At 34.8% G+C, this 17,886-nt stretch overlaps 2 protein-coding genes across 2 annotated transcripts in view; one reads left to right on the top strand and one right to left on the bottom strand.

Moving 5' to 3' along the window:
* Nucleotides 1–1,868, top strand: part of LOC134692561 (uncharacterized) — a 108,630-nt gene extending 106,762 nt beyond the window's left edge. Inside the window, exon 102 of the mRNA XM_063553018.1 lies at nt 745–1,868. Within this exon, the coding sequence (XP_063409088.1) occupies nt 745–1,536 (792 nt within the window). The 3' untranslated portion in view covers nt 1,537–1,868. The remainder of the gene's footprint in view (nt 1–744) is intronic.
* Nucleotides 1,869–6,004: 4,136 nt separating this feature from the next.
* LOC134692562 (uncharacterized) lies at nt 6,005–7,393 on the bottom strand. Its single transcript, XM_063553019.1, has one exon. It carries the CDS (start codon nt 7,391–7,393, stop codon nt 6,005–6,007), a length of 1,389 nt encoding a protein of 462 aa, XP_063409089.1.
* Nucleotides 7,394–17,886: the final 10,493 nt, after the last annotated feature.

The following is a 17,886-nucleotide window of genomic DNA, read 5'->3' on the forward strand; positions in this document are numbered from 1 at the left end:
TTCTACGGTTTAAAATGGAATTTAGAATTAAATTATAAGAAATGACCTTTTTTCTGTCTATTCAAAATAACACTAAAATGTGGTGCACACTGTTAAACAACCCGCTACGTGCCTTATTCAGTGTGAACCAAATTTTTTATGTTATTTCTTCATAGACAGAAAAAATATTACAGTTATTCCTTAAATTATATATCAAAGTATTTTAGTGTATTGTGAGTAAAAAGCAACCTGACTTATATCTTACACTTTATAGTTTATATTTGTTAGTTTGAAAAGGATGAAAGTGTCTCTCATATGTCTTAAAGGCAGCAATCTAATATAGTTTTAAAGATTTTTATTTTGTATACGATGGTGTATATTGGATCGTGACAATATGATAAACTATTAACTTACTTTACTTACTTACTTAATTGTCTTGTTTTAGTTCAGTTTGTGACACAAGATATGATTTTGAATATGAACTTTCTAATTTTAATGCCAAATAAGAGTTTAGACCCAAATTTCACTGTCCACTGAACATAGAAAATTTGTGATAGTGCATGTTGGGCATCCATGTACTATGGACACATTCTTGTTGCAAAATTAATTGGCATAGAAAGATCTAGAAACAATAGTGTCTTGTATTCAAATAAATCAGATCACATGGTCACTCTCATTTTATAATAAAATCTCCTTTAACCTTTATAGAGCATGCAATTAGTGTATCAGTTAATCACAGGAAAATGCTTTTTATTTATATTTTAGTGCTTCCCACCCAAGTCAGAATGGGTAACTTACCAACGTCATCAAAGATCTGACTTCAACCCACTGATCACTACACACACAGAAAATTCTAAATTTACAACACCTACCCCAGTACCTGATGAAGAAGCAATTCCTCAGAAGGAAGGAGGAGAATATGTTTTGGTTGAGCGCCATAAGAAATCCTCGTTTAATGCATTGATGGCTAAAAGTATTGAGAACATTGCAGACGGTAGAACAACTCCGCCTACACAGATGTCACTCATGAAGAATGATAAATCTCCATTACAGAACGGTGATGTTGTCGTACCTACGGTAAAGATTGCCCCAGCACCAGAAACTATTGTGGAAGTCTTACCTCAAACAGATGGACCTAGATTTAATCTACCCAAAATACTAAAGTTACCAGAACCAACTCCTATCCATATGACATGGAGGGCGCAGACCGAGGTTCATGAAGACAGACCAAGTACCTCTGGGCTCTCATCGTCAAGTGGTGGCCATGAAGACTCAGATGCTATGCCAAGTTCATCTGGAGAGCATTTCGACAAGATTCCTCCTCGACCAATGTCTAGAAACGTGGCAAGATGGGCTCCCTCTGCAGTCACACATAAATCTCAGGCTTCTAAACCGACACAGGAAGATAGTACAGATGACGATGAGTTCGGTTTTGATCTAGAAACTAGATCTGAAAGACCAAAGTCCAGATATCGTATTCGTGAGGCTAAGCCTGATGAGAACAAATATAAAGGGAGCTACAGTAACTACCCAGATTCCCACGCACCAATGTTGTAAACTTTTCTAACATTTCTGAATTTTCTGTTTGTTAGTTGTTTGAGTTTTTGTTGAATTGAAGTTTTTTTACATTTTCAAATTTTGAGGAACTTTTTTTTCATATTTATTTATTTTTTGAAAACTTTTATGGTTATTTTAAATTTCACTTTTCAATATTTTTGTTCTCCATATATTTATTTTTTGTAAGCTTTTATGGGATTTATTGAACTTTGAATGTTTGTTTCTGTTAATGTAGTTTGTTTTATTTTTTGACTGAAAACATGCTATAGCAAAAATCATGGATTAGACCACCCCACCCCCCTTCTTCTAAAAAATACACATCTCAAAACCTTTTAAAACTACTCTAATTTTTTTTAAAATTAGGTTGAAATTCAATCCAACTGAGCCGTTTTAATTGTTATTTAATAAAGTGCAAATGAATAGAAACCTTTGTGGTTTACTATTCTTTTCTTTTTATCCTAAATGTACTAGTGTTTGATCATACCATATACCTAGTTAATATCAACACGTATGAATACAACTTACTTCCTTGGATCTGTAAAGACATAGTTACTGCCAAGGGTATCACCAGCCCAGTAGTCAACACTTCAGTGTTGACATGAATATCAATTATGTGGTCATTTTTATAAATTTCCTGTTTACCAAACTTTGAATTTTTCGAAAAAAAAACAATGGATTTTCTTATCCAAGGCATAGATTACCTTAGCCGTATTTGGCACAACTTTTTGGATATTTGGATCCTCAATGCTCTTCAACTTTGTACTTGTTTGGCTCTATAAATATTGTGATATGAGCCTCACTGATGAGTCTTTTGAAGTCAGGGGTACTAAATTATAATCCTGGTACCTTTGATAACTATTAAAACATTTTCCATACCTCAATTAATTCTTGAAATATCTACCCTTGCTTTAAATAGACTTGACACATTTTTAATTCTAAAAATTGATTTGGCTCGTCTCAAAACGTCTTGCAGTTTTAGAATAGTTCAAATCCCAATTTTATGAACATAATTTTTAAGCAATTAGTATTGGTAACAGAAGATATTTATATATTTTTGAGATGGTCAAATGGGGAAAATTTTATTGGAATTGTAAAGAATTATATTTTCAGACTGTGATATGTTTATTCAAATGATGTGATATGAACCTGTTTAACTTGTAATGTTATTTCTATTCATGTGATATTAATCTATTATGTTTATTGTTTTTGTTTTACTAATAAATAGTTTTATTTTGTGATAAACTTTATTACAACTGGCATGTTCCTAACTTGGTATCATGGATTTCATTGGTAAGGGAAATTACCTATTGAAAATCACTGAACTGCAAACTTTTTGTAATTCTGATAAAAGAAAGCCCTCTTAAATAAGAGCAATTATTTCCAATCAAAAAAATTGAATTAATATACAGTTAAATAAAAAATCATTTTTCATGACTACTGTATTAGGTCTAGTTACACACATACAAGTCAAACCCCTGGCATCAACAAGTCCCCAGAACAGGCCACCAAACCTATCAAGAACTACAAACAGACAATCTTTGGAACAAACTCCAAAAAACAGATTGAGATCAGATATGTACATTGTTAATTTAAGTATGTATCATCCAATAAGAAACTCAAAGTCTCTTACTTGATGAAACTAGATATATGATACAGCATGATCTAGCAGGATATATAGCAAAGTTAAATGTCTTAGCCATAAAGAGAGATTTGATACTGTTATCAAATAAGGAATGCAACAATGGAACAAGGGTAGCAATAGTTTTAAATTACACGAGACACTGGTTAATAAATAAAGACAACAGTAGTATAATGCTGTTCGAAATTCATAAATTGATTGAGAAAAAAACAAATCTAGGTTCTGTATCTGTATTGTTACGTCGAAGGTACCAATACTGGCTTTTACTCGACGGGAGAGAGAGCGCCTATTGACGACGTTGGAGAGCTGTTTTGAAGCTCTCAACTGACTTGGCGCACACTACTGCTTCTTCCAGTTGGATCCAATGAATGACAGTCTTGACAAAGAACGAGTTTTTAAATTGTTCAGTTTTACAGTTTGTAGTATCAATTGCCTTTGAGTTGTTTTTAACTGAGTTGGTAACTATGTTTGTGCTCTCAAAGTCTACAAAACGTGTCGGTTTGATTGTCCTTTTGGTTTTGCTTTTCACCAAAAATTCGTCAGGTTTGATAGCTGGGACCAAACCCTCAACCACTTTGTACAGAAATACCAGTCTTTGGCTTGTTCTTCTGGACTGTAGATTTTCAAGTTCCAGCACTGTTAGCATTTTGGTGACCGATCCTTCTCTTGATTTATAATCCCATGTGAAGAAACGAGCTGCTCTTCTTTGGATTCTTTCTAATTGGTTGATGTTGTTTGATGTATAAGGGTCCCATACAATTGCCCCATATTCCATCGTAGATCGTATCAATGAAATGTATGCTGTTTTCTTGCAGTTTTTTGGGCAAAATCTTAGGTTGCGTCTAAGAAAGCCTAGTGTGGAATTCGCTTTCTTAGTTACATTTGAAATGTGGGTGGTCCATTTCAGATTGTCTGATATCTGTAGTCCCAGGTATGGATTGTGTTTGACCTGTTGGAGTATGTGTCCATCAAGGGTATAGAACTTCTGACTTTTGTTCTTAATGCTCAGGATGTAACATTTCTTTGCGTTGAATCGCATACCCCAGTCTTTGGCCCATTTTTCTAGGCTAACCAGATCTTGTTGTAACAGTGTGTGGTCTCGTTGAGTTTTTAGCTCACCTGGCCCGAAGAGCCAAGTGAGCTTTTCTCATCACTTTGCGTCCGGCGTCTGTCGTCGTCGTCGTCGTCCTGCGTTAACTTTTACAAAAATCTTCTCCTCTGAAACTACCAGGCCAAATTAAACCAAACTTGGCCACAATCATCATTGGGGTAGCTAGTTTAAAAATTGTGTCTGTTGACCTGGTCAACCTACCAAGATGGCTGCCATGGCTAAAAATAGAACATGGGATAAAATGCAGTTTTTGGCTTATAACTCAAAAACAAAAGCATTAAGAGGAAAACTGACATGGGTTAAATTGTTTATCAGGTCAAGATCTATCTGCCCTGAAAATTTCAGACGAATCGATAGTCAATTTTTAACAATTTTCATAAAATTTGTAAATTTTTACTAACACTTTTAACTGAAACTACTGGGCCAATCATTATAGATGGGGATATATGTACGCAGCAAGAATGTTCAGTAAAGTTAGATCTACAAACATATCACCATCACCAAAACACAATTTTGTCACGAATCCATCTGTGTCCTTTGTTGAATATTCACATATACAAATGTACCAAGGTGAGCGACACAGGCTCTTTAGAGCCTCTAGTTATATTTCTGTATAGTAGACAATCATCAGCAAAAAGTCTAACAGTTGATTTTACCGAGTCCGGGAGATCATTGATATGACAGAGGAAGAGAAGGGGTCCGAGTACGGTTCCTTGTGGCACTCCTGAGTCCACTGTAGCTTCTTCCGATTCCTCTCCACCAATGACAACCTTCATCCTTCTCTGAGTTAGAAACATTTCTAGCCATTTATTCAGTGGTCCTCTCACACCATATTCGTCTAGTTTGTGTAGGAGTTTGTTGTGTGGCACTGTGTCAAATGCTTTTGAAAAGTCCAGGATAGCAACATCAATTTGGTTTCCAGCATCGTGTGATTTCATGAAGTCGTGCAGTGTGACTAGTAGCTGTGTCTCACACGAGTATCCTGATCTGAATCCATGGTTGAGTGATGTTAGTACCCTGTGCTTGTCTAGATGGTTTAGTATATGTTTACAGATGATATGTTCAAGTATTTTGCACGGCACAGATGTTAGTGATACCGGTCTATAATTTTCTGGTGCATGTTTATCTCCTTTTTTAAAGACGCTCGAGATGTTGGCGTTTAACCAGTCTCTTGGCAGTTCTCCAGTATTTATTGACTTTTGGTATATTATTGAGAGTCCTGGTGCAAGTTGTTTTGAGCACTCCTTGAGGATTCTATTAGGTATACCGTCTGGTCCTGAAGCTTTTGATGGATTTAGTTGCCTAAGTAGTTTTTCGACTCCTTCGTGTTTTATTTCTAGGAATGGGATTGAGTTCTTTATGTGCTTTGTTGTTTTCGGCAATGTTTTGTCGTTGTCCCTTGTGAATACTGATTTAAATTGTTGTATCAGTAGTTCTGCCTTCCCTTTACTATCATTCACTAATTGGCCATTGCTTTTCAAAGGTGATACTCCAATGTTGTCTTGTTTCCTAGATTTTATGTACTTCCAAAAAGGTTTTGGATTGTTGTTTTCCAGTCCCTCCATTATGGTGTTGTTGATGTTTTCCCATTCAGCTTTACGGACTTGTCTTTTACATTCTATTTAAAAGTGCCTGTAGTTTGACCAGTTCTTTGTTCTCTTTGCTTGATGGTATAGCCTGGTTTTCTTTTTGAACATTTTTCTAATTTTGTGATTTATCTAGGGTAAGCTTGCTTTAGAGCGGATGAGTTTTGATGGTATGTTCTTGTCCAAATTTACGTAGAGTTCGTATTTAAATGTGTCCCATAATTCTTGAACTGTGGCATTGTTGTGGTTCATATCCCTGATTTTGTTGGATAATGTATCCAGTTCTTCATGGAGATCTTCCCATTTTGCTTTCGAGTAAATGTAGCATTTACATTTACGTGGCCGTTTACTCTGGTAGTGTGGTTTTGTATCACAGTCTGTTATGATCATGTCGTGGTCAGATATACCTGGAGCATTTGTTGATGTTTTGATTAGTGATGGGTTGGTGTTTAACACTATGTCCAGTAGATTTTCACCTCTTGTTGGTGTTTCATGGATCTGAGTGATCGCTTGTGACATTAGGACTTCAATAAGGGCTTTTTGTATTTCTTTATCTTGTGCGTTTGGGTTTATTGACATTGTGTTCCAATCAATATCTGGACAGTTGAAGTCTCCAGTAAGTATGAAATTGGTATTTTTATTGGAGATCTGTTCTAGTGATTTATCAAGTTCTTTTATATCATTCATGTTTCTATGAGGCATATAAAATGAGCCTATTGTTAATTCTTTTTGGTCTTTCAGTTGTATTTTCACCCATTCAATCTCGCACTTTGTTACTAGTTCTGGTTTTTCTACTGCTACTATGTCGTTTTGTTCAAGGACAAATACTCCTCCCCCTAGTGTACCCCTGTCGTTCCGATATGCTACATAGTTTTCAGGGAAAACTTCGCTTGATTTTATTGCGTCTTGCGTCGGGTTTTTTCCTGGTTTAACTCCTTTTAGCCAAGATTCTGTGCCGCAGATGATGTCCGGTTTGATGTAGTTTACAGCTGCTGTAAATTCAGAAGTCTTGTCTTTGATGCTTCTGCAGTTTAGTGTTAGTATTCTTAGGTTACGCTTTGTTTCAATGTTGAATACGTTACTGCTGGTGGTTCTGTTTTTGCTTTTACTGCTTTTTGGTGATGAAGTGTTTGTGGAGTTATTTCCTTTTGGGCTGCTGGTTTTAAGTGGGCTAAAAGCATTTGATGTGATGGATTCGAAAGTACTGTTGTGTGTAAGAGGTTCATAATAGTTTGAAGTGTTGGGCTCATAGCTGTGAAAAGTGAAGGTTGATACATTGATGGTCTCGCATTTGCAGCATAACCATTGTACATTTGATCTCTGTAATAAATCATAATCTGTGGAGCATAGTTCTATGCATGATTTGTGATGCCAGATGCTGCAGTCATCACAGCATACCCCTTGGCAGTTCCATGTAACTGGATGTTCACATAATCCACATGGATATACGCTTTGTTGTTTCGTTCTTGGTCCTGGTTTGAGTTCTATATCTCCTGCAAGTAGGAGGATCAATATTAACATTGAGTGATCTTTATTTGGTTTTGTTGGTAATGTTATGGGTCTACGCCCAGCTGATGTCCATTTGTTGTTTAATAGGCTGGTTATTAAGTGTTGATGGTCCCATGATTTTTCACTGGTGGCGGAATTACCTATGTGGTATAAGAGTGTCACAAGTATAATCGAGTGAAAAAAAATTATCTTCATTTTCTGGTTAAGTCTGTTTATGTGGTTCCAAGCTGCTTATTTGTTGGTTTTTAACTGTGGATGTTATCAGTATAGCTCGGAAGAGCCCGTGCTGACTGAAAACAAAGACAGTTTAGTTCCAACAATTTATTTGTGCTTGGTCTGTGATTTTCTTTAACCAGGTTTTAGCCAACAAATTATCTGGGTGGATACCGTCTGCGTATAGTTTGTAGTTGTATTTTGTTCTTGTGGCTGATGTTCTGTTGTCTTCTTTTTTGTATTTTGATTTTATCTGAAGGTCGTTAGAGAATTTTGGTGAATGGCTGGTTATGCTATCGTTGATTTTCTTTGACTTTGTAGTTGAGTTTGATGACTTGGTCTGCTAGTACTGTGTCCTGTTCTAGAAATTCTTCTGGTGTTTTATGTTTTCGATGGTAGTTCCAGTGGTAGATGGAATAGACTGGTGTTTCTAGGATGGTTATTTTGCAATTTTCGTATTGCTTTGTCACTTCGATTATTTTGTTGAAATATTCTACAAGGTGGTTTATTGTTTCGTCGTTGTGTGCTTTAATTGATATATATTTCTTGTTGTATGTTGTTAGGTCACAAGTGCCTAACCAGACATATATCCATATAGGTCCTAGTTCTAGGATTTTCTGTTGCAGATTTAAAAACTAAAACTGAGGGATACGCATCAAATATAAGAGAATTACGACAACAGAAACACAACATTAAAATGTAACACACACAGAAACCAACTATACTATAACAATGGTCATTTTGCTGAGTGTTTTACAAAGTGTTTCAACCCATATGTCTCGGTTATTGTATAGAAAGGTATATTCTATGAAAATTAGAGCGCGGGGCTTTGCCCAAGCTCTTATTTTCATAGTACATTGTGTATATACCTTTTTATACAATATCCAATTTAGCACATATTTACAACTTGAGTTATCCTGTAATTAGTCTATTGATATGTTTTGGCTGACTGGATGTAGCTCATTTACGTAGTTTTGTAAATCTACTCACTATAATATCATTGTAAAAATGGGATTTCAAAAGGCCCTTGACTTTAGAATGTAAAGAAGGTAGCTGCTGGTGTAAGTATGTTCATTGATATAAAGCGTTGTTTTACTATACATGTACTTATTTTCATGGTAAGATGACAAAATGAATTGACCAAGAGCAGACAATTCTTAAATTGCAGTGAAAGCTTTACATTCTTGAAAACGCGTTTTTTTATTTCACATAAAACCTAAAACTATCTTGAAAATGCTTTTGAATGAGTACAAACAGTTGGATCCCCCTCCCACATCTTTGGTTGAAACACCTTTCAAAAATGGCTGGATCTGCCCCTGGTATGTACCCATAGGTAGTCAAGTGGATAGTTTATATGCATGAAATATTTGTCACTGGACATTAGGCAACCAATTATCTACCAATTTATGACTAAATATATCAAATTGCTTTATAAATTATTTCCCTTCAAAAGATTCATGGTTGACTCTTTTTCTGTCCAAAGTAATTGCATGGACGATAATTTAAAAAAAGGATTACAAATTTTAGATTGAGTTGTACTTTAATCAAGGTATAAAGCACCATAATTTTTACTCTTTATTCTAATGAAAGAAACTTTTTTAATTGTCAAAACAAAATTTAAATCAAAAGATTGAAAAGTAGGATGTTAAAAATCTGTTTGAAAACTAATTACAAACTATTTGATTAAATTTGGAACACAGAATTTATTTCAAAATAGCCAGTAGCAATTTTTGGTCTAATATCTTGATTGCAATACAATGAAATCTTACCCTTGTGGTCATTCGTGCGTAGTTACTTAGTACACGAAAAAAGTATGTACTATGAAAATTAGAAGGCAAATTCAAGCAATTTGATTGGACGAGAAGTTGTTGGTATGTGCTAATTATAGGTTAGACAATACTTGGTCATGTTTTATGAAGATTTAAGCCCAAGGCGTTCACATAATTAACTGACAATGAAAAGTCATTCATGTATAGCATTTCATAGTGCATGGAAAACCATGTACTATGAAAATTAGAGGGGAAAAAATTACTTTTCATTGGACGAGAAGGGGTGAGTATGTTCTAAATATGGTTGAAAGATCTTAAGCCTAATGCATATAACACAGACATATTTTTAAAACACCTTGTATTGTGGTCAGAACATGCCATCACTGCTGCATTTAATCCCATGATGGCCATTCAGTATGCAATAGTTATCAAAAGTACCAGGATTATAATTTTATACGCCAGACGCGCGTTTCGTCTACATAAGACTCATCAGTGACGCTCATATCAAAATAGTTAAAAAAGGCAAATAAATACAAAGTTGAAGAGCATTGAGCAATGTGACATCTTTAAACAAGATACATTTGATGTATGAATAAAGGGTTTTATGAAAGCATAACACTTATATAAAGGCATACAACGTTGGTGTATAAATACCGACCGTGCAAGGGCTGTATAAAAGCTTCCATTTGTTGTGTAAAACTGAAAGTTTACATGAAGGTATACGAATAATGGTGTATAAATGAAAAGTTTCATGAAGGCATACGACTTTGGTGTATAAACAAAAGTTTATATGAAGGCATACGTAAAGCGCTTAGTATATATTTTATGTCCCGTCTACGATAGTAGTAGGGGCATTATGTTTTCTGGTCTGTGCGTCCGTTCGTCCGTCTGTCTGTCTGTTCGTTCATCCGTCTGTCCCATGTCAGGTTAAAGTTTTTGGTCGAATAGTTTATGATGAAGTTATAGTTGCATCCATTTGTAACTTTACATACATAGTCATTAGGATAGGAAATTTCAAAAAAGTACCTCAAATTTAGGTTTTGGTCCTCATTTCATGGTTCATTGAACATGAGAATGTGTGAAATGTCAGGTTAAAGTTTTTGGTTGAGGTAGTTTATGATGAAGTTATATGTTTGAATCCATTTGTAACTTTACATACATAGCCATTATGATAGGGAATTTCTCAAAAGTACCTCAAATTTAGGCTTTGGTCCTCAGTTCATGGTTCGTTGAACATGCAAATGAGATTGTGTGGAAACAGCCGTCTGTCAGGTTAAAGATTTTGGTCAAGTTTTTTATTAATCTTTATGCCAAATTAAAGTTTTGATCCCAATTTCATGGTCAACTGAACATAGAAAATGATAGCGCAAAGCTCAGGTTAAAGTTTTTGGTCAAGTTAGTTTTTGATGAAGTTGAAGTCACATCAACTTGAAACTTAGTACACATGTTCCCTATGATATGATCTTTCTTATTTTAATTCCAAAATTAAAGTTATGACCCCAATTTCACGGTCTACTGAACATGGAAAATTATAGTGCGAGTGGGGATACTGTATACTAATAATAATACGACTTACCCCGGTATGATTGAAAGGTTATATGAAGGTATAAGACTTATGGTGTATAAATAAGGTTACATGAAGGCGTACGTCTTATAGTGTATAAATGATTAATGGTTATATAAGGCATACGACTTCTATGGTGTACAAGTGAAAGGTTATATAAAGGCATACGACTTCTATGGTGTACAAATGAAAAGTTATATGAAGGCATACGACTTCTATGGTGTATAAATAGAAGGTTATATGAACTTAGAGCTGCTCTGGTGTATTACTGACATATTAAAGGCTGACATATGACTTATCAGATGTATAAATGAAAGATTAAATGATGGCATACGACTTCTCTGATGTATAAACATGGGGTTGCAGAACACTTGGGACTTCTCTAATGTATACATGAATTTTATGTGTTGGCATACGACTCATCTGATGTTTAATTGAAAGGTTATGTATAGATGTATGGTTTAATGATATCATACGACTTCTCTACTGCATAAAATAAAGAATATATGAAGGTATACGTCGTCTCTGGTGTATAAAAGAACAGTTATTTGCTGTTATACGATTTCTCTAGTGTTTGAATGAAATTTAAAGATAATATGATGCCGGCATAAGGTTCAATGAAGGCATACGACTTCCCTACTGCACAAAAGAAAGAATATATGGAGGTACACAACGTTTGTCTATTTGTAGTAACTTGTCAAAGTACATGTATCTGGTCTCAATCTGTGTTTGGAGTTTGTTCCAAAGTGTGTCTATTTGTAGCTCTTTGTAGGTTAGGTGGACTTATTGATGCCATATTTTAGACTTTTATTATTTGTAAACATGAATTATCAAATGAAGGTATACGACTTTGCTGGTGTATAAATGAATGGTTATACGACTTCTCTGTTGTATATATGAAAGATTATGTGATGGCTTAAGACTTATCTAAGACTTGTGTATAATTGAAGTGTTTTATGAATACAAGATTTGAGACCATGCACATAGAACTTCTCTGGTTTAAAATGAGGGCTTTTATATATGATATCCTAGGACTTCTATTGTGTATGAATACATGGTTGCAGACTTCACAGAACTTCTCTGTTTGGTGTATTAATGAATGATGACTTAAAGCCTCGGTCACACCTTACCGGATAGCTCGAACGGACGCCTAACGGATAACTTTTTTTCAATCCGTTCATAAGTTGTTCATGTCCGTTAGACGTCCGTTCTTATCCGTTAGACGTCCCTTCATATCCGTTGCGTGTCCGTTAAGCGTCTGTTTTATCCGTCGACGCCCGTTCTGTCCGGTGGAAAATTTTGAGCATGTTCAAAACTTTGAACGGACGTCCAACGGATAAAATGTCCGTTAGACGTCCGTTTTGTACGGTACTCGTCCGTTTCGTTTCTGTTTTGTATCCGTTACGTGTCCGTTATACATCAGTTGGAGGTCTGGAAGATAAATTCACCAATGGACTTCTACCGGACGTATAACGGATAAAACGGACGAAAAACGGACTTCTACCGGATAAAACGGATGATGAACGGATCTGAAACGGATAAATGCCAAATGAAAAATTTCGATTCAGAAATGCCAATCATTGGTATGTCAGATTTCTTCAGGTTCATGAATTCTTATTATTAATAATCGATCTTAGAGTATATGCACGTCTTCGCAATCAAGCAGTTCTTATTCAGGCTAGGCACTGCCCTTTGGCGGAATTTTGAAGAACAAACCAAAACCAGTTATACAGAAACATTTTGAAAATTTTTGCGATTTACATGTATTTTTATTGTCGCGTTTAGTTTTTCTGTATATCTTTTTCATCCGTTTTATCCGGTACGCATCCCTAAGGTGTCTGTTTTATGCATTACTCGTCCGTTGGATGTACGTTCAACATCCGTTTTGTTCGGTACGTGTCCGTTGCTCGTACGTTGCATATCCGTTGTGTGTCCGTCATGCATCCGTTGCACGTCCGTTTTATTCGGTCAGTACATCAACGGACTCCCAACGGATAACAATTTTGTCAACGGACAACTTTTATTTTCATCCGTTATGCGTCCGTTCGTGCCATCCGGTAAGGTGTGACCGAGGCTTACGACTTCTATGGCGTTTGAATTAATGTGATATGATTACTAAGTAGAAATAGAGACTTCCTTGTGATCATACAAATAAACTCATCATAGATACTAGGACTATATTTAGTATATACGCCGACGCGCGTTTCGTCTACAAAAGACTCATCATTGACGCTCGAATCCAAAAAAAGGTTAAAAAGACCAAATAAAGTACGAAGTTGAAGAGCATTGAGGACCAAAATTCCTAAAAGTTTTGCCAAATACAGCTAAAGTAATCTATGCCTGAGGTAGAAATGCCTTGTGTTTTAAAAAAAATCAAAATTTTGTAAACAGTAAATTTATAAATATAACCATATCAATGACAATTCATGTCAGCACAAAAAGTGCTGACTACTGGGTTTGTGATACCCTCGGGGAAATAAATCTCCACCAGCAGTGGCATCGACCCAGTGGTTGTAAATAAACTCATCATAGATACCAGGACTAAATTTATATACGCCGACGCGTGTTTCGTCTACAAAAGACTCATCAGTGACGCTCGAATCCAAAAAAAGTTTAAAAGGCCAAAAAAAGTACGAATTTGAAGAGCATTGAGGACAAAAATTCCTAAAAGTTTTGCCAAATACAGCTTAAGTAATCTATGCCCAAGGTACTAGAAAAGCCATAGTATTTAAAAAAAAACCAGTAAATTTATAGATATAACCATATCAATGACAATTCATGTCAGCACAAAAAGTGCTGACTACTGGACTTGTGATACCCTCACAAAAGCAAATAACAAAATACTGTGACATGGTTTTAAAGCGCTAAACCTCTCTCTTTTTTTGACAGTCTCATCAAATTCCGTTACATTTACAATGATGCGTGAACTTAACAGACATAATAAATATATAGTAAAAAATATTGGTACAGCAGCCATCATCGTGTAACAATTTGTAAAGGACCAATTTAACCGAACACAAAAACATCTATAAACGCATCTATCCCACTAGAGATACCGGATTCAAGATACAGTTCAGTCTGTCTCATACTTTGACTTACATCTAGAATCTAGATGTTGACAATGAGTCGGTTGAAAACAAAATTTACGACTTGAGATGATTTCAGATTCCCAATTGTGAACTTTCCATTTCTATGTAGCATCATTCCATCAACGCCTGAATACGGAGTATATATCTCCCAATTGATGCAATACCCTCGCGCTTGTATTTCCTATCATTATTTCCTTGGCAAAGGGTTGCTGCTTACAAGGAAGCTATTAAACCAAGAGTTCCAAATGGAAATCATCTCTTCGTAAATTGTACGGAGGCCATCACGATTTGGTTGACCGTTATGGAATAGCCGTCTCACAGATGATATCGGATATGTTTCTTAGGTCTACAGTCCTCTTTCATTTTCATGAATGTGACCTACCAAATAAGACTATTTACTGAGATTTTGATACCATGAGCAACACGACGGATCTGCTAACCCTTCCGGAGCACCTTAGATCATCCCTTTTTTTTGGGGGAGGGTTCGCCGTGTTGCTCAGACTTAGTTTTCTATGTTGTTTCTTGTGTACTTATTTATGCCTGTTTGTAATTTTCATTTTTAGCCATGGCATTGTTAGTTTATTTTCTATTTATGAGTCTGTTCCTCTGATATTTTTCGTCCCTCTTTTATGATTCTGTTGTGTTTAAATTGGGGTGGTTATAAAATGTCTCTGGTGTTGAATGAATGGTTATATGACAATGGTAGTATAAGATTTCTTTTATATAAATAAAAAGTTGTATGACCACTTACAGCATCTCTATTGTATAAATGACGGATTTTATTGTACAAATATTAATGTTAAGTAAGTGAACTTCATTGTTTTAGAACTTGATAATGTTTCAAATTCATAAAACTGAAAATATCTTTCAAACAAAGAAATTAATTTCATGGAATTATAAATCAATATATAGAGATGGCCATTAGATGAGCGGATCCAGCCATTAAAAGGGGGTTACCAACCCAGGATAAAAGGGGGTTCCAAACATATGTCCCCATTCAAATGCGTTGTTCGGCAAAACAGGGGCTTCCACACCCCCCTTTCAGTTTGGATCCGCCACTGACCACTATGGTATTATATAATTGTATCAATAAACCAATTTTTAGCTCACCTTTCCTAAAAGGAAATGTGAGCTTTTCTCATCACTTGGCGTCCGTCGTCGTCTGTCGTCGTTAACAATTTTTCAAACATCTTCTCCTCTGAAACTATTGAATGGATTTGGATGAAACTTAGCATGATTGTTCCTTAGATTATCCTGCACAAAGTTTGTGCTTCGATTTTTGATCCGTCAAAAACATGGCCGCCGTTACTTAAAATAGACCAAAGGGGTCAAATGCAGTTTTTGGCTTATATCTCATAAACGAAAGCATTTAGAGCAAATCTGACATGGGGTAAATATGTTCATTAGGTCAAAATCTATCAGCCCTGAAATTTTCAGATGAATCAAACAACCCAATGTTGGGTTGCTGCCACTTAATTGGCAATTTTAAGGAAATTTTGCAGTTTTTGGTAATTATCTTGAATATGATTATAGATAAAGATAAACTGTACACAGCAAAAATTATCAGCAAAGTAAGATATACAAATAAGTTAATATGACCAAAATTGTCAATTGACCCCTTAAGGGGTTATAATTGTCCTTTAATGACATTTTTTTCAAAATGTGTTCATCATATTTGTTAACTTTAAAAAATCTTCTCCTCTAAAACTACTCAACCAAATTCAACCAAACTTCAACTGAATGATCAGTAGGGTGTATAAAATAAAGTTTGTGTTTTATTTTCTATTTCGTAAAAACATGGCCGTCATGGCTAAAAATAGAACACAGGGTAAAATGCAGTTTTTGGCTTATATCTCAAAAACTCCAGCATTTAGAGCATATAAGACAAGAAGTTAAAGTATTTATTAGTTCAAGGTCTACCTGTTCTGAAATTTTCAGTGGAATTAGGTAACTGTTTTTTCAGGTATAATGCCCCTGAATTGATGATTTTAAAGAAATTTTGCAGTTTTTGGTTATTATCTTGAATATTATTATAGATACAAATAAACTGTTAATAGCCAAAATGTTATGCAAAGTAAGATCTACAAATAAGTGAATTTGACCAAAATTGTCAATTGACCCCTTAAGGAGTTATTGCCCTTTAAAGACTTTTTTCACAATTTGTTCATCATGTTGACTTACTTTAAAAAATCTTCTCCTTTGAAACTGCTGTATCAATTTCAGCCAAACTTAGGCTAAATGAGTTTCAGAGTATCTAGTATAAATTTTATATTTTATTTCCTTGTATGTCTAGAAACATAGCTCCGATGGCTAAAATAGAATATAGGAGAAAATGTTTTTGTTTATTTTTGCTTTTGAAGAAAATAGGACGATTCAAAGAACATTTAAATGAATTGAAAAGCCAAAATAATCATTGATGAGAGATTTAACTAAAAAATTTAAGGTGAGCTATTCGAGCTCTTGAGGGCCTCTTGTTTAAGATGTTTCGGCCATTGGCCTTCTTCATTCTTTATTTTTCCTCACAACTACCGATGATGGCTGACATTACATTTGTATTTTCTATTTCAATCATTGAAAAGATGTTATAGATAAAGGAGTATGTTCGGTAGGTCTTAAAATGGTCCCCTTTTTTAAGCTTAAATGTCAAATTCTGATTAATTAACCAATATCACAATAATGTTGCGTTTATTTAAAATTAAGTGCTTCTTTTTGTAAATTTATTGGGGTGTAAAAGCGTTAAATACATTGTGTTACAAATGTTCAATACATTATCAGAGATACATTATGGTATTGTTAAATATGCTTAATTATCTATCTGAGAATAAGCCTATCCTTACAATCGATTATGCTTTTAATATTTGAGATAATTGAAGATCGATACAGTACATTGAGTCAATGTTAATGAAATCTGTTATTTTATATCATGAATTTGATATTGAACTTGTATCATTTCATTTTGCCATATTACTTATTTTAAAATGTTAGAAATGGTTATTACAAAGCAATGCGCAGTACAAGTGACGTAAACTTCAACGTGTTGAAGGCGGTCATTACATAGTAGAAGTAGAAGAAATCAGTAAGAGAAAAATCAAATCATCTAAGCTCTTTGTTGTTGATATATTTTTGAATCCTGCATTTTACTATTAAAATTTTATCATACATCATTTTCCTTTCTGATGAGTCTTTTGTAGACGAAACGCGCGTCTGGCGTTAATTTTAAATTTAAATCCTGGTATACATAGTTGTAGTTGACAGTCGTCCCTTATTTCTATAATACTAGATATTATTTAGTAACCCAACAAATTAAGGCGTTTATTTAAGAAATGATCGATTGCTTCATTTTTGTAAATTTATTGCCGGGGTTGTAAAAGCGTTAACCGAAGTACATATTGGATGAAACGTTTAAAAATGGATAATGCACGCCCGCACAGTAAACCACCTACAAATATAATCAAAGGACACGACGTGTTGAAAAAACAGTTTGCAACAAACTCACAAAAATTGTCTTCAAAGTAAACTGAAACGTTATCAAGACAAGTTGCAAACGTATATATAATATAGGGAAGAACAAAAAACTGCGAAAAAAAATAAATCTATGATTCAAATTGGTCCATATAAAGGATAAAATGCGAACGTCTCCACTGAAACAACAAAGCGAATGTAAAAGTTTGAATTTTCGGTTAAACTATGAAGACAAAATCATCCGAAGCTTGTTACAATTAAGGTTTCCTTCAGATATGGTAAATTCATAACTTTTTCTCAGTCAAACGTTCTTAGTTCCCCTCTTTTAAATCATGGATCTGCATTTGGTACTCCAATACTTTGCATTTTGGAATGCGAAAGCTATATAAACGCACTTTTTCAATTTCT

The sequence above is a fragment of the Mytilus trossulus genome, chromosome 12 (genome assembly GCF_036588685.1).
Source record: "Mytilus trossulus isolate FHL-02 chromosome 12, PNRI_Mtr1.1.1.hap1, whole genome shotgun sequence".
NCBI lineage: Eukaryota > Metazoa > Mollusca > Bivalvia > Mytilida > Mytilidae > Mytilus > Mytilus trossulus.